Source organism: Bufo bufo, chromosome 7 (assembly GCF_905171765.1).
Source record: "Bufo bufo chromosome 7, aBufBuf1.1, whole genome shotgun sequence".
Taxonomy (NCBI): Eukaryota; Metazoa; Chordata; class Amphibia; order Anura; family Bufonidae; genus Bufo; species Bufo bufo.
The window spans coordinates 177,227,925-177,246,385 of NC_053395.1; the positions used below are offsets into that span (position 1 = coordinate 177,227,925).

General features: G+C 43.6%; 1 protein-coding gene across 1 annotated transcript in view; it reads left to right on the plus strand.

The window, feature by feature from the left end:
• Positions 1-18,461, plus strand: part of CWC22 (CWC22 spliceosome associated protein homolog) — an 83,594-nt gene that overhangs the window by 33,405 nt on the left and 31,728 nt on the right. The window contains exons 10-13 of the mRNA XM_040440833.1: positions 21-83; positions 1,088-1,195; positions 6,474-6,555; positions 13,903-13,963. Coding sequence (XP_040296767.1) covers positions 21-83; positions 1,088-1,195; positions 6,474-6,555; positions 13,903-13,963 — 314 coding nt within the window. The remainder of the gene's footprint in view (positions 1-20; positions 84-1,087; positions 1,196-6,473; positions 6,556-13,902; positions 13,964-18,461) is intronic.

Here is an 18,461-nt window from a genome sequence, read left to right on the forward strand (position 1 = left end):
TTCTCTTAAATTTGTTCCAGATGTCTTTAAGATGGATCCAGATTTTCTTGAAAATGAAGAGAAGTACAAGACCATTAAAAAAGGTATGTACCGTTGTAAGTTTGTACTATAAAATACCTACAAAAATTGATACATCTTTGCAATTTGTTCAAAGGTAATCGTTGAGCTGTCTGTCTGACTTCCTGAAGGATGTCCAGGATGCGTCATGTATTTTTTATTCCAGCAGTTGAGATTGATACATATTTACAATGGAAATTCATATGGTGTATTTAATAAGGCCCCGGGATGATTTAGCTGTCATTGCTGCAATGTGTGTGTTAACGCTAAAGCAGAAAGCAGCAATGCCATTAACTCTCTAGAGAGAATTTATTAACATTACGAACAGTCGTGGAAGAAAAATACTTGTTTTCTATGACGTGTGTGGATAAGACATTGGCAGTGGAGGCCGTGAATCTTTGTGCACTATTGTTGCTCTTGGACTTGGTGCTCGTGTTTATTACGCAATTTTTTTTTGTTTAAAGGGGTTCTCTGGGCTTTTAATATTGATGACCTATCCTCAGGATAGGTCATCAATATCAGATCGGCGGGAGTCCGACACCCCCGCCGATCAGCTGTTTGAAGAGGAGGCGCATGCCGTGCCAGCGCTGCCTCCTCTTCACTGTTTACCTTCTCGCCGTCGCCTCTGCAGCGGTGAGCAGGTGCAATTACACCTAACAGTCCTATTCATTTCAATGGGACGGATCGTTACCATTCATTTTTGTATAGGAGAGATCCGTCCCATTGAAATGAATGGGACGGCTTGGGTGTAATTACACCTGCGCACCGCTGCAGAGGCGACGGCGAGAAGGTAAACAGTGAAGAGGAGGCAGCGCTGGCACGGCGCGCGCCTCCTCTTCAAACAGCTGATCGGCTGGGTGTCGGACTCCCGCCGATCTGATATTGATGATCTATCCTGAGCATAGGTCATCAATATTAAAAGCCTGGAGAGCCCCAATTATTGGAAAAGCAGTTATGATGGCTTGTTTTCTCATTTTGCATAATTTATAGATTTGTGTGCTGCTATTTATTATTTTCCCTCTCGTTCAAGACATTTTGGACGAAGGTGACAGCGACTCAGGAGAGGACGAGGGCGGAAGTGACGATGACAGTGATGAGGAAGAAGATAATGAGAATGCAGAGGAAGCTGGAGAAGAAGGTGTGTGCTTTCATCAAGAGCTTGTCTTTCTATATGTTATGATCTTTGTTTAAAGCTGTTAGGCCCCTTTCAGTAAGTTTTCCGTCCGGGAGCGATGCTTGACATGAACGTATAGCACCTGCACTGAATCCTGACCCATTCATTCCAATGGGTCTGTGTACATGAGTGTTTTTATTCACGCATCAGTTCTGTGTTGCGTGAAAAATGCAGCATATTCTATATTCTGCGTTTTTCACGCAGCCCTGGCCCCATAGAAGTGAATGGGGCTTCAGTGAAAAACACATTGCATCTGGAAGCAAGTGCGGATGCAATGCGTTTTTCTCTGATGGTTGCTTAGAGATGTTGTTTGTAAACCTTCAGGTTTTTTTAACGCATCAAAACGCATTTCACCCGCGTGGAAAAAACTGAACTGAATTTGCTTGCAAAATGGTGCGAGTTTCACTGAACGCACCCTGAACGCACCCAGAGCCAATCTGTCACGCTCGTGTGAAAGAGGCCTTACTGTTTAAAGCTGTCCACTTTTCATGTTGCATAATCCCCTTTTTGGAAGATGGGCACAGAGGCCCTGCTGCAGAAGCCCTGCTCTGAACCGCTAGAAAATAGCAGAGTTAAGCCTCATTTACACATCCGTGTTCCATGGACGTGTGCTGTACATGTTCTCCACGGACAGCACACATCTCCATTCATTTTGATGTGTGTATTCACACATCAGTGTTTTTTAGCACGGTCTTTGTGTCCGTATTTTTAACACTGGTGCATGCTCTATTTTGTCAGTGTTCACGGATCCATCACACCCATTATAGTCTATGGGTCTGTGAAAACCACGGATGCCATCCGGGTTTCATCCATGTTTTGCGGATCATTAGGAATAGATGCTTTGAAAATTATTTTTCAGCCGTTCAGTGTCAGTGACACACGGACAGCAAAAACGCACATCATGGACCCAACACGGTTCCATCACGGACTTCTTCATGGAGGAATCACTGACCACCATTTGACGGATTTAAGCATGGACACGGACGTGTGAATGAGGCTTTAGATCCTGCGTCTCCGCCATACGTTTAGCATTATATGTTAAACATATACATAGAGATTCATTTACCTAATGAAGGCCAAAATAATATTCTGGTTGTGTGTGTGTTGCCACATCTTTTTTTTCAAATGTATAAGAAAACTTGTAAAACGCTGTATATGTTTTTTCACAGTTAGTCAGTGGGCGAATTAGGTATACATGTGTATGCCTATGCAGTGGAATAAAGCATCATGCACATAATCGTATCCGTTCTGCGATCTGCAAAACACGGATACCGGCCGTGTGTCTTCCTGCACTTTCCCGTTACTACTTATTGTAAAAATGGCTATTATTGTCCACAAAACGGACAATAATAGGACGTTATTTATTTATTTTCCAAGATGCTCGAATGTGGACAGCACACAGATGATATCTGTGTGTTGCCCGCATTTTTTGCGGCCTTATAGAAATGAATGGGTCCGCATGTGATACGTCCAGAATGTGAATCAAAAATATGGTCGTGTACATGAGGCCTAAGGCCAGACACACACAGGCAAGTTCAATGTGAGAAACTCGCAGCACGTGTCAGTGTGAGGTCCCACTCTGACCTTTGTTCCTCTGACAGGAGCGCTCAGCTTTATACTGATTGATAATGATGTGCGACCCTGAGATTCCTGGAATCTATTTTATTGGAATCTATTTTATTACACTGACATCCTTGTGTCAGTGTAATTCTGTAGATTCCTGGACTCTGAGGGTCACACAGAATTCTAAATCATTATAATGCTGTGCACTCCTGGTAGAGGAGCAGAGAGGTCTGAGCGGGACCTCACACTGACACACGCTGCAAGTCAGGTCTTATGTCCAAACTTTACGTCAGAAATCGTCAGTTTATATTTGATGCTCTAATGCGGTGTGCACAGAGCCTTATTGACAAACTGTTTTTGAAGGGATATGCTTTCTCTTTAAGGACACAGAATGATTAACTATTCAGGTCTTTGGAAGTTTTTAGATTATCTGTCAACAGTTCAGTTATTTGCACAGTGATTTACGTACAGAATGAAAACCAATGATTCAATTTCCTACTACATAAATTTAAATGTATTAATAGTATTTGTTCCGTATCGTTATAGTGCAGATTTGAAAACAGGGATTAAAGAGCAATTAAATATTAGGGGGCTCATTTTCCATAGCTTTAGTGGAGCAGTGAGTAGATGCACATGAATAATCTGCTAGAGATTGATGAGGTGGATGTCTGGCATTCTGGAATGGGTGTTAGAGAAGTGGTATAGGGAATACCCGTGTGATGCAGGCTGGCACTGAGATTATTTGAAGATAAATGAGGATAGGAGCTGAGGTAATACGGAATAAAGATGAGCTCACCGCTCAGATCTGTCTGCCTCAACTTTGTCAACTTTATTTTTCCACCCACATCTATGTCTGGCTTCAACGCGGCTGTTTACTCAGGTTCTGTCTGTCTCGCACATGGCCCAAGATGCCTTTTTATTATTGAAGTCCTCAGAAAATGAAGAGCACCCGATACATAGTTGTTAAAGTGTTTAATATTAAAAGAAATCGGCGTATCACACATAAATGCAAAATTGATTGGGTGGCTCTCAATGGCAAAACTGGCAAGTGTTGCCTGCATTAGTTTTGATGCTTAAGTAGGCTGACTTGCCTTTCAGGTGAAAAACTGAAGAGGAGCAAAGGTTTTGACTTGGCCCCGTTCACACGACCGTATTTTTGCTTCGTATCCAATCCTTTTTTTTTTTTTTTTGTGGATAGAGTGCGGAACCCTTCATTTCATTGGGGCCACAAAAAAAAAACCGACAGCACTCCTTGTGCTGTCCGCATCCGTATATTCGTTCCGCAGCCATGCAAAAAAAAACACATATATAATTGAACATGCTCTATTCTTGGCCATTTTGTGGTCAGGAATTGGCATTGTTACTAGAGATGAGCGAATTTCATATTTTTAAATTTGTTCACGCTTCGTTTACTGGTAAAAGCAGAATTGCTGTGTATCGCACCTCATCCTCATTCATTTAAACAGAATTGTGCTGTTTTTGGAAAATAATATTTATATTCTTGTTGATTCTTTAAATTCAAGAGATATCCAAATGACGTAATGCAGGGCAATATTGCTAGTCTCTATAAGAGGCGCAGGCACAAGTTTATATTTATTTATTTATTTTATTTATTTATATATATATTTTTTATATATATAATTTCTAAGTATTGCTCCCCAACCTTTTCTATATGCAAACGTGTAGTTCTTTTACCAAATACTCTGTTTGATAACTAAGCAACTGTTGCTGAAATTCACACAATGTGGTATGTATGATCCAAGTAGAGGTTCATCCACATGCCGGACGGATGGAGCAGCCAGACAATAGCCCCTAACCTCAGAGTGGGCAGTAGTGATAATGCAGGAACTAATATCAACTATTCAGGGCAACAGTCATTTGATATCTGACATTGTAGACCCAGGCGACACTGGAGGATATCTGGTGCCGTCCGGGAGTTGTTTCTGGAGATGTCTTACAGCTGAAATCCTTCCACCTCCATTAGGATTGGTACTCACGTCGGCCCATCTAAGTAGTAATACTGAGGTTACAGAAGTTACTGTAATTTACGACTAAAGGGGCACATTTATTAAGACCGGCGTTTTGGACGCTGCTCTTAATAAACTCCTAAGCTGGCCGTGGTTCCGCCTAAGTTTTGAAGAGGCACGGGCCTCTTCATAACTTTGGTGAATCCTCTGCCAGTTCTAAATGCAAGACCGCTTCCAAACGGTCTTACATTTAGACCTTTTTCTACGCCTTTAACGGGCGTAGAAAATGGTAAATGAGATGGGCCTGCCGACCTGTCCCCTTCCCCGCCCACAACTCGCCCGTGTTTTTTTTTTAGACCTGGCGTGAGCGAGGAGTAGTCGCATATTGCGGCACAACTAGCTAATATTGGCGTATTTCCGCTTAATAAATGACCCCCAAAGTATTTTGTTTGCCTGCAGTTATAAGATGACTGTGATCCCGGTCTACCTCATTAGCATGTTTGGTAATCCACATTGACTCTGCAGGATTATTGATATTATTGAATATGGCCTACTGTACACAGTCATCTGGATGCTGTCAGCTTTAAATCCTTAGGGGGACATTCATCATTTGTGGTTGTTTTTGTGTCAGTTTTATGCCTGTCTTTGCTTTTTGTGTCTGCACCAAACTGATGAAATGGCGGACCTTCGAATTATATTTAGGGGGTTACCTAGGGTGGAGATGTGACTTTTGCAAAAGTCGCACATAGTAAATGCTGTAATCCAGGTTTAATCTCACTTTTTGTCCCTTGAACATAGGCTACTTTGAAAAGTGGCGAGGCTCACCAGATGTCTCACCAAACGCTGCAATCAACATGGCTTGTGTCATTTTTAAGCCAAAAAACTGACTTATCTGATTTGATAAATCTCCCCCTTGGGGCTTTATGCACTTTCCCAACATGTCTGTTTTTAGTAAATACTTGCTTCCCCCAGTTGTAGAGCTGCTTCTTTTCTCAGGTTCCTCAGTTATTGGAAATGTGAGAAGAGGAGTCCTTTTTACACAGCAAGTAATCGGCGTTGGTGGATGAACGATTGTACGTATGATCGCTCGTCCCCCATATACTTATAGCATAAGCCCTGTTTACTTGAGCAGATGGGTTGCAGGAAACCATTTTTGCAGCAGCATGAAGGATCCGTTCAGCTGACAAACACGTGTTTACTGTGATCTGTGGCGTGTTTGGACTGTCCAAAGATCAGCTATGTGAACGTTTCTGATCCTCGGGCCGTGTAGCACACGGTTTACACTTTGCTGTCAATGCTGCCTGTGACAGATTTTGTAGGAATACACTGAAATTGTTATTTCAGGGAAAATGAGAGCAGACAAGTCCTTCTTCAGCAAACGACCTTAGAACTACTCCATACAGCCATCATATAGCACCTATAGTGTGTATATAGGACCTTACAGAACATCCTTATGCCTTCAGTTGAAATTTTGGCATGCTCCATCACATGTCGTATTGTGGAGGAAAACCTATATGGAAGGAATGTTTCTAGGGGAGAATACCTTCATACAGATGCCGCACATAGTGCGCACAGGTCATGGAGCTGCACATGACTGTTAATACATTACTTTTTTTAATACCATTTTACTTTGTTGCTTTGCATTTTCCAGAAAAAAACAACAAATGTGATTCCAGTTTATTATGTGTAATGTTGGCTCACTTTATTGTCAGGAGAGAAAATAACCATCCATGACAAGACTGAAATTAACCTGGTTTCGTTCCGGCGAACAATTTATCTTGCGATCCAATCAAGGTAAGACGTCTGAGCGTTTTCCTTGACAGATAATGATTTGTAATATATTTTAATGCGTTATTTTCTTTTTGGGTTTGAATGGCAACATAACCACCCCGCCCTTCTCCCATTGCTGCTTGTTTTTCTGCCGGCACCACGCTGTCCCTCTTTCAGAAACGCATGATGAATAGCTGACAACTAGGAACCCCAGGTGCTGTTTCCCTACAGACACGTTCAACTGCTGACAAATATGAATGCTAGTGTCTGCCAACTCAAACGGTGTAAAAGTGGCAAAATTGACAGTCTGTGTTAGCAGGAGAGTCTACAAGTAGCTCACGCTTATGTATAACATAGAAATATTCCCATAAGAACTACAGAAGTGACAGTGATATCTGCATCCCCGGAGTCGGCACCAATCAAGGAGCTCTGCCTGTACCATTCACATTGTACCCAATGTTACTTGCAGTTTATTGCTTGTTTTCAAGAGGAACTTTTCCCCAGGTTTTACACCTATCAACTGTGCCCACCACGATGTGGCATATGTAAACTCCTTTCTAAACGTATGGCTGTCCAGTATATCTCCATATATCTTTATAAAAGGTAGTGGTGTATCCAAATAACCAGTGAAATCAGCACTAACCCAGCTAATCTTGCTTGATTTACATGTATGACACCACCTACGCCATCCACAAGTAGGGCTGCAGCTATCGATTATTTTAGTAATCAAGTATTCTATCAATTAATCCAATGATTAATAGAGTACTCTAATAAGAAAAAAACTAATTAAAAGAACGTTTTCCTTTATAAAAATGCATCAGCCCCCCTTCCCCGTGCCATTACCTCCCCCCAGTGCCATCGGTCCTCTGTGCCTTCAGCTCCCCCCCAGTGCCATCGGTCCTCTGTGCCTTCAGCTCCCCCCAGTGCCATCGGTCCTCTGTGCCTTCAGCTCCCCCCAGTGCCATCGGTCCTCTGTGCCTTCAGCTCCCCCCAGTGCCATCGGTCCTCTGTGCCTTCAGCTCCCCCCAGTGCCATCGGTCCTCTGTGCCTTCAGCTCCCCCCCGTGCCATCGGTCCTCTGTGCCTTCAGCTCCCTCCAGTGCCATCGGTCCTCTGTGCCTTCAGCTCCCTCCAGTGCCATCGGTCCTCTGTGCCTTCAGCTCCCTCCAGTGCCATCGGTCCTCTGTGCCTTCAGCTCCCTCCAGTGCCATCAGTCCTCTGTGCCATTAACTGCCCCCCCCCCCCCCCCTGTGCCATTAACTGACCCCCAACCCCCCCCCCCCCCCCCCTTCCTTAGTGCCATCAGTCCTCTGGGCCATCATGATGTGTCAGAATCCAGTGCAAGCGCTTCACTCACACTCCGTCAAATTCACAAGCATTTCTTAAATTTAGATGGCGATCAGCGCTTGTGCAGAATGGAAATAAAATCTCCTGCCCAAAGCAGTGATATTGGCACTGTTTCACTGAATTGCAGCACAAATGCATCGTGAGTTCTCTTGGAAGTTCGTTGTCTAGGGTATGCAGTGCTATTGCAGACATAGCCATGTATAGAAAGGGGTTTATATGTGCTACAGCAGCGATCAGCAACCTCCGGCACTCCAGCTGTTCTCAAACTACAACTCCCAGAATCCTCCATTCACTTCTGTGGGAGTTACAAGAGCAGCCTAGTATGTGTGAATGCTGGGAGTTGTAGTTTCACAGCAGCTGGAGTGCCGAAGGTTGCTGATCCTGTGGGAACAGTTTATTGGTGGCAGGTTTCCTTTTAAGCTGTAGGTAATTCATGCATTCCTGTGCAAATGCAGTACAACCACAGAGGTAATATCATGCTACTACCAGTAACCAATTTTGCAAATGTTCAAAGGGAATATGTCACCTCATTTTGTGCTGCCTTGACTGAGAGCAGCATAAAGTATTGGCAGACACCCTGTAATCCGCAAGCTGCCACTTATCTGCTAAAGTACTACGGCTGCTGAGAATGTAGAGTTTGATCTGGGAAGCACGCGCTAGAGCACGGTCAAGTGCTGCCAGAGAAGAAGTCCGTATTATTCACGAGTTCCCCATCTTCATACCCACCTGCTATTGAAAGGAGAGAACTGTGAATCCTTAATGTGTTAATGAAGAAGCTGGACTCTTCTCTGGCAGCGCTGGGATCTTTTCCGGTGCGTGCTGCTAGGATTTAACACTAGGGTGTATATTTATCAAGACTGGCGCTTTTTGCACTGGTATTGATATCCCTTGTGCTGCTTGAGGACACACCTAATTTATGACAAGGTGCAGACCTCATCCTAAGGTGCATAATCATTAGTTGCATCCTCCTGCTGTTCATGCGTCTAAACAGAAATCTACGACGGCTCAGAGCTGCTGTAGATTTCTGGCTTCATTTACTCCATGTAATACCCTGTTTTAAGCAAAGTGGTGAAGTCAACGTAAAAGTCTAGAGATGCAACCGTTTTTAAAAAAGTCACAAACAGAGAGTTTGCCACTTTTTAGCACCACTTTTGAGGCACAAGGAAGGTGATAAATCTCCCCCTAGGTTCTCAGCAGCCCGCTTTAGCAGATACGTGACAGACCGCTGATTTCAGCATGACGGTCACTTCTTTATGCAGCAATCAGTGAGGGTAACACAAAGACTGATGACCACCTGAGCCAGTGCTCAAGTGTACCTACTGCTTTCTCTGTGGTTCTCAGGATGTCTAGATACCTATGATGTGTATGTAAAACACAGGGCCCTGGTCCTCATAATCAGATTCTTCTGTCAATTTTCTGGAATAGGTTAAAAAAATTAAAATGGTTGATGTGATTGTTTGTTTGATTTACTGTAGATGGTGCAACATGTGATGTAAGTTGGCGATATAAGATTCTTCCTAATCAGATGGTATTTCTCAGATACTGACATAGATAAATATGATGGGATCTGTTGTATTTTGTGATTGGCCAATATGTACTTTCTCTGACATACATATTCGTCTTCTCCTGCCGGCCCCGTGTGCTGGATAAATCTCGCGCCTGCGCTGTCCCCTGTCATTCAAGGACGGCAGGGCGTGGAATGAAGTTGGAGAATGGAGCCTCTAGGAGCAGGAGCAACGCCCCCCGCCCCCCCCCCCCCCCCCCCCCCCCCCCACCCTGCTCCTAGAGGCTAATTTGCATATTCCAAAAGTAAGGAGTTTCTAGGATTTTACTATTGATGGCCTGTCCACAGGGTAGGTCATCAATATCTGATATTTGGGGGACTGACGTCCTGCTCTTTTCGAGTGCCAAAAAGGGGATCTGGGGAACTCCCATTCTCCAAATAAGTGATGGTCCCCAACCACTATCCATGGCATTAAGGTCTCAGATGGGAAAAGCTTAAGTATTTGTGCAGCCTTTCGATGTGGTATGACCAAGCAATAATGCCCTTTACCACAAAGGGTTGTGCACCCCTGGATTATAGTCATAAAACTGTGTTTTCGAAATTAAAAACAATCAGTTCAATAGTTAAAAATCTGCCTTGTCTTGCAGAATACTTGTCATGCTCTGAAATGCCCCAATTTCAGCACCCCCTCCTTTTCTGCAGTTGCTCCAAGTGCTGGAAGTCTATGGTAGAACTATACAGCTCTGTTGATTGTGTAGTGTGCAGAGCTAGTTACTGCAAAGCGGCTCCCATTGAAGTGAATCTAAGCAGTGCTGTAGTAACTTCACAATGGACAGAGCTGTATTGTTCCGGCAATAGCGTCATCCTAAAACAGCTGATTTTCAGGGGTGCAGGGTGTCAGAACCCCCTCTATGCCGAGGATAGGCCATGCCATCCCTAGTAAAATCCTGGACAATTCCTTTTAAAGGAGTTGTCACAATATTAAATGGCCACTGTTGTTTCTACAAACTTTGGTTAAATCAGTATTACAATTGAATATAAGAAACTTTGTAATATATCTGATCGAAGAAAAAAAAAATTCTTCACCCCCAACTCTTTTCTAAACTGACATTCTCTGCTAAGTCTGACAGACTGTCAGTTCACCGACGCTGCGTTCACACCTGAGCGTACGAGATAGAGCGCTTTGTATGCGCGTTTACAATCGCGGCTCCGGAACAAGCGAACGCCCATTGTCGCGCGTTCCCGGAAGTCTATGTACGGGAATGCGCGACAAGACGCCCTAAAGAAGCTCCTGAACTTTTTGGGGCGTAGGGCGTTTTACATTGCGTTCGTCCGCGCTGTAAAACGCTCAGATGAGAATCATTCCCATAGGGAATCATTGGTTCTTGCCTGTTGAGCGTTTTACAGCGCGTAGGAACCAGGGCTGTGGAGTCAGTAGATAAATGGTCCGACTCCTCAGTTTTTGGTAACTCCGACTCCTCTGTATTTAATATGCAAATGTATTTTATACTATAAAATACATTTGCATATTAAATACAGAGGAGTCTGAGTTACCAAAAACTGAGGAGTCGGACCATTTATCTACCGACTCCACAGCCCTGGTAGGAACGCTGTTCTTTAGAAGTCTATGGTCAGGGGATGGGTCACAGGGAGAGAGAAGACCAAAAAAAAGCTTATATAAAGACAAAGCTATGAAAAGATGAGGAAGAGTGCTTCTAGAGGGAAGAAGGCATTTTTCCCCTCATACAATACAATCAATTACAAAGTTTCTTATATTCACGTGCATGCGTGACCACCACTCCATTCACACTCCTCCTCACTGTGATTGTGCGATGAGGAGGAATAGGGGCTTGGGACCCCCATTGTGTTGATTGCAGGGGTTCCAGCACTGGGGTCCCCAGAGATCAGACGTTAATCACCTATCCTGAGAATTGTGCGAAAACCCCTTTTAAAAGGAATCTGTCACCTTGGACCTCATTAACGACATTAACGACAGTAATATGTGAATAGAGCGCTGCCTCTGACTGCTGAGAACGGTACTGATATTTCAATAATGGGGGGAAAAAAGTTGAAAAAATGCTTTGTATGTAATGAAAGTGCACGGACCAGAGCTGGCAATACGGTGACAAGTACAGCAGGGAAACTTAACATTACTATCAAATACATTTTGTACAGTCTGAAAATTGCCTCCCAGGGAAGCAGCGGCTGTTAAATCATTAGAGGATTTCCAAATGAAATCAGATACATTTATTGTAGAAAAGCTCCAGTCGAGTTATGGGAACGGGCAGGCTCCATTAAGCATCTGTAGGTAGCAGTACATTTTACGGTCACAAAAAGCCATTACACCAGCATTATTTTGATCCAGGCTTTTTGCCGATGACACATATTTGAAAGCCAGACATTATTTTGCTTCAGAATTTTTTTTTTCCCCACTGCATTGCTGAAAAGTAAATAGGAAAAATAGATGTTCCAAGTCCGATGAAATCGCCGCATTACCATATGATTATCAGCAGGTAAAATTAGCCAGAACTAGGCTGCCTGCCTAATGTAAGATTATCAATGTGCCAGTTTTCTCCTGAGCATGTATGTGGCTAGAGAAAGAGACGGAACAGTATTAATATGAGGGGGGAAATTGCTGCTTTTTGCTCGCGTGAATTAAGTTGAAATGTTTTATGAATTAGGATGTTTGCAGCATATCATTACCGTCATATATGTAAATGGATTAAAGGGTTTTTCCGAGATGTTTTAACTGATGACCTATCCTAGATAGGTCATCATTATCTGATCAGTGGGGGTCCGACACCTGGGATCCCCACCAATCAGGTGTTTGCTGTGAGTGCCGCGGCCTCATTGCAGCTTACCAAGCATAGCGGCTGTGCTTGGTATCACAGCTCAATCTATGTGACCGGCGAACGTGACGTCACTGGCCTAGGGAAAGCTTGTCAGGATTGCCGGTGTCTTCTCAAACAGCTGATCGGCGGGATTGCCGGTTATATGACACCCACCGATCAGATACCGATTACCTATCCAGAGAATAGGTCACCAGTAAAAATATTTTGGAAAACCCCTCTAAATGTTTAATGGAATGCTCACCCTTCAACACCACATTCTTCAATCCTAAATAGATCCAGAATTCTGTGCCAATTGATTTCCTTAAAAGGTTGTCTATTTATCATTAGAATGAGCGGTTTGTGAGGGGTGTCACGAGCTGATTTTGCAATGATCAGGTTTTTCCCAAAAACTGCTAAAAAGGGGTTGTCTGTGGTGAAGGGGCTCTTTTAATACATCTTTCTATCAGTCAGAGCTCCATTTTTGAATACAGAACTCAACACTCTCTGCACAGACATGCTGTTAAGGGGCTTGTTCCATGACAAACATATATCCCCTATCCACTGGATATGGGATATGAGTTGAATGGAGCAGGCGGTTGCGCATGGACAGTGGAGTGCTGTACTCGGCTGTCTTCAGCAGTCCCATAGAGTTAAAGAATGGCAGCGGAGATGTGTGACTGCCTGCTCCATGCCAATGAGGGAGCTCGATGCCCTGGTTATCGTGATCATCAGCTGCCACTAGTTTACTGCATCATGCAGAATCCTCCCCTGGTGTCATTTTATAATTTAAAGAGATGGCTATGCAGGAGATTTGGAGCTCTGTGTTAGGAAAATTGAGTTCTGGCTACTATAATGGTAAGGCCACATGGAGCATTAATCAACTTGCAGCTCTTAACAATCAGTTTGAAAACTGCCACTTTGCAGTTAAACTGGATGTCGCCGATGATTGCAGCTACTCCCTGTATACTTACCCTAATGTGTTAAAGGGGTTGTCCGGTTCAGAGCTGAACCCGGACATACCCTTACTTTCACCCAGACAGCACCCCTGATGTTGGCATCTGAGCATCTCCTGCTCCGATGTGCTCCCTTGCCCTGCGCTAGATCGCGCAGGGCACGGGCTCTTTTGTTTACAATAACATTGCTGGGAGGAAGCTTCTGCCCGGCAGTGTGTTCGGTGACGTCACCGACTCAGATGGGCGTGCTTTAGCGCTGCCCTAGCCGTTTTACTGGCTAGGGCAGCGCTAGAGCCCGCCCATCAGTGCCGGTGACTTCACCGGGCTTCCTGGCAGCCCCATAGAGAGCCCGGTTTGTCACCAGAACTCTTGAAAATGCCTTTTCCCTGCGCGATTTAGCGCAGGGAAAAGAAGGGCATCGGAGCGTGGACTGCTCAAGTCATGGGGGCTGCCTGGGTGAAAATGGAGGTATGTCCGGGTTCAGCTCTGAACCCGGACAACCCCTTTAGGAAACTGATCAGCAGAGTATATTGGTCCTAAGAATGACATGGACTTGGGCTCAGCATCATGAGGGAGATTGAGAAAAGGCTGGAGCAGCTGAGAACAGAGATGTGTACCTTTTGCGGTCATGGACGGTAGTCATCTGTCCGCTCCACCACTAAATAAAAGGAAAAGTTTGAAGATGTGCAGTTATTATTTTCTGAATATTAATAACTATTTTTTTGTTCCTTATTCAGCTTAGATTTTGAGGAGTGTGCTCACAAGCTGATAAAGATGGACTTCCCAGATAGTCAGACGGTACGTTCTACACACCAGTAATGTCTGTATATTGAATGTCTCTCCTAAGATGAAACTGAGCAGAGGTGGCGTTCATGTGATGAGAATATTGGGAGTAGTAGTCTCACCGCAGCCGGAGCGCGTTCATGTCTCTTATAGATGATAGTCATTTCCAGCTCTTAATGAGCTGCAAGATGTGTTCTTGATGGTCGATAGTTTGAAAACGAGCTGCAGGAGTGGCGTGTGAAAGGAAATGTTCAACTACTTGCGTTATTCACATTTGTATTGTTTTTTAATGGTGTATGTTCCAGTGGTCTGCAACATGCAGCTCTCCAGCTGCGGTGAGACTACTACTCCCAATATTCTCATCACAGCCGGATACCCACGTGTTGCTGGTCAATGGTATAATCCATTCGAATGTCATAGTAACATCAGGTTCCTATAGAAGTGATTGAGTTTTGTTAACGCTTTCAAATATCACAATGCTGTTGAAACTCAAACAATGATAATTTGGTGAAAACCACTGAAAACGTGAGCATTGGACGTGAACTAGATTTTATGTAGGTGGTATATGGCAACATCGCCCTCGGGCACCGTTCATGTGAACAGTGGATCACAATCCTTTTAGCCCCTAATGCTCTGCAGCATAATAGTATATCCTATGTAGCATGTTCTGTGTCTGGGGTCAGCAACCTTCGACACTCCAGCTGTTGTGAAGCTACAATTCCCAGCATGCACCATTAACTTTTATGCGGGTTCTGAGAAGAACAAGTGTGCATGCTGGGAGTTGTAGTTTCACAACAGCTGGAGTGCCCGAGATGGTCTACCCCTGTTCTATGTAGTTCTTGCGAGCTAGCATACTATGTTGACACAGGCAATGCTCCTGTGCTTTACACCACAATAGCATCCTGGCTTGTAAGACCTACACAGTACATGTGGCATAGTTAGTTGCAGTTGCAAACTGTATTATCCTCTGGATACGTCATCAATATCAGAACTGTGGGGGTCCGACACCCGGCACCCCCACTGATCAGCTGTTTAGGGAAGCCCCCAGCACTGGAAACTAAACAGGGGACAGAGCCCATGCTGTGTAGTGGCCATGCCAGCGTACTACAGCTCAGCCCCCATTCTAGTGGGAGGATAGGTCATCAGTATCAGAAAGTTGGAATGCCCCTTTAATGTCTGTTTTTGTAAATTCTTGCCTTCTCCATGGAGCAACTTCTCCGAGAACTGTATAGTAACCTTCCTTTGTTATTCCTCCATTTCCTATATCAATGGGTTCTGTCATTGCTCGTCGTATCAGACTGTGAAAGCGCAAACCTTATAGCCAAGGGGAATGATAGCGGCAACTTGTAAATGTAATTCTTTCCAGGAGGAATAACAGAGGAACGACATGACACCACGTTCTTATAAAAGGTGCTCCAGCATTGCTATTTTATGGCGAGTACAGTTATTTAGTAAAACCAACCTGCCAGGAGAGCTGTCAGGTCCTCCTTTAAAGGGGTTGTGTCATGATTGATGTAAAAAAAATGAAAATCGGACATCATGTAGTACATGACGTGTATATACATGACGATCTCTTTCTAACAAAGCTAGAATACACTAACAGAACGGCAGTCTCATTTAAAAGCAGGTATCTCCTGATACAGAGAGGCTGGCCCTGCAGAATATACCTTTCCATGTCACGCCTGATTAATTAAACGTGCAATGATGTTAATTATACTGTAATACTTATCACCCACTGGGCCTTCCATTTCTTCACTTCTGTATTTTCACTTCTGTATTTTCTCTTTGCTCCTTCTCCACTTGGGTCTTATATTTGTTCCTGTCTTTTTATTATTTTTCACCCCCCGCTCTTTTTTCCATGTCAGATTTTAGTTTAACGCTTCGTGCACCTTTAGATCTTTAAATGACACCTTTAGCTGCCTGCTATTTTTTTGGTACACCTTCCCTCTTGCGGGTCTATTTTTTGCAGAGTGCACCTCTTTGTCCTGCATGCATCTTGCTAGACGACACAAATTGGCAGTTACAACACGGAGATAGTACATCGAAAGTGCTGTTTGTCCTGTGCACCCAGAAAAAGGACTCCACAGGCGTTGCATTGTGCTGTAGAACTGCTGGGTAACGCTACATTGCAGTGGAGTATATTTAGTGGGTTTTTAGTCGCCTTATGAGAAACGTCCTCTGTAGTTAGGTTGGCAATGGACTTGTGTAATGAAAGAACAGTAGAAAAACAGCAAATGTGTTGACAGCTGTTTTGCACTAGGCAAAGAATATTATGAATGTGGGATATTTTACATTTAACCATCATAGTGCCTGGCTAGACTTGTTTGCTCTAGCATCCAAAGCATCATAAATAAGCTCTGCCGTATATTTTTTTAGACTGAAAATTGCATGACACTTGATGCATTCATTATGTCATATGATATACTGTGCGTGGCTGTTCTATACTGAGACTTAGTCTGCAATAAAGTGACCTTGGAAGAAAGGTGTGTTAGAGCCATGATATATTCCGCCAGTGCCGATTTATTATACTGTTGCATTGGTCACAAATCACAATTTTCCTCAACTCAAAAGAGAATGTAGCGTCCAAAAATGATCTATAGTTTGAATCACGTTTGTTTTTTTTGTTTTTTTATTCTATCTTTTCACTTCATTATTTATATTTAAAAGTCATCCGAAAATCTTGCAGTTTTCACTTCGAGTACTCTGATAAGTGAGCCTCATAATAAGCTGACACTTGCACTTCTCCAGTGATTGCTCCTCAGCAGTCATCTCATTATCACATTCAGGAATACAATGAGCGATAGAACCTAGGCACAGATAACACAGGATCCACCATTCCCTGCCAGTGACCTCTGCACGGGTAACAGAGCATGCCCAGAACACTTTCCAAGAGCTGTTAAAAAAAAAAAAAAAAAAAAAAAAAACATGGACAGCCCCTTTAGTGACCTAACAAGTTTGTTCATTGTCACATTCCAAGAGTTAAAGAGGTTATCCAATACTATAAACTGCCCATATGCCAGGCCCCTCACGGGGAATAGACTTCCCACGCGCCGCTCCTGGTCCCCGCACCTCCGCTGCTGCTTCTCTCCGTGCGACGATGAAAAAACATCTGGTGTCGGCAGCCAATGGCAGATGGGGACGAGCCTCCCTAGTATCGCAGGTGACACTAGAGAGGCTTGTCCCCACCTGCCATTTGCTCCCCCCCCCCCCCCCCCCCCTGGCACCGGATGTTTTCATCCGCGCACGGGGAGAAGCAGCGGGAACCAGGAGCTGAGGGGCCTGTCATATGGAGGGGGGGCAGTTTATAGTATTGGATAACCCCTTTAACTTTTCCTTAGACGTAGCCGTATGTGTGAGGACTTTCCAGGACTAGTTGTTTGAGGTTTTTTTTTTGTTTTTTTCAGCACTAACTCCATTTTGGGGCACATATCATGTGTAAGTTTTTTTTAATTTTATAAAAAAGATAAAATATACATTTATTTTTTCAGGACTTGTAGCTTTTATTAAAACCTTTTTAGGGCACAGACTTTTTTTTTCCCCCTAAGATAAATTAGCAAAAAACTACAGTTTCAGCACTGATATACCTATTTAACAGCATTTACCATGCAGGATAAGTAGTGTAATAATTTTTTACGAATAAAGCAATACCTTTTTTTTTTTTAACTAAAAAAATTAATGGGAAAACGGGGTTTTTTTTTTTTTTATTCCTAAAAGTGAATTGTTTGATGGCTAACATAACACACTACACTACTTATTGTAGTGCAGTATATTATGGCTGCCATTTTGCACTAACATGCAGCCTGTGGCTTCTGTACTTGGCAGAGCCAGAGGCCATTGTTGGTTCTCCATTGCAAACATCGGCACCCTGCAATCACTTTGCGAGGATCTATGTGCAGGGGGTGAAAAAGGGAGCCTTTTCCCCCTGAAACCACTTGGATGCCTTGTTCGCTATTAACCAAGGCATCTAAGGAGTTACATGGCCGGGATTAGCACAGGATGTTGGGTGACATTAGACACAGGAGTCCTGTGCCGGATTAAGTGATCTGTTCTGCTATAACTTGCCCACTATCACAAATCATCTTTACTAAAAACACTAAAAAAAATAAGTGCATTTATTCTCTTTATCTTCCACTGTCGCAGCTCACTCATTATCCATTGATGTACAGACCAGCAGGCCTGACTCATGAATGGTTACCTAAGTGGTGAGGGCTCAATCGCCTCCTGACTTTTTAGTTGGGTTTTGTTCGCCTGTTTTACAGACATCTGTCTCTTGAAAAGATTCCATTTTTTTTCTGCAGGGGCACAGATGGCCTCCTAATTGTACTGATTTCTATGTGATCACTAATCGAGGAACGTTTTGCTGCTTGCCTAAAAGAAATACATCGCATTTTTTTTTTCTTTTTTATTGGATTGGGGGGTTATGGTGTTATCTGCCAGTGATATGATTTATCACGGGGTCCACTGGTGGACAATAGTTTCTGGAAGAGCCAGCAGCTGGAGAGCTACTTACAGG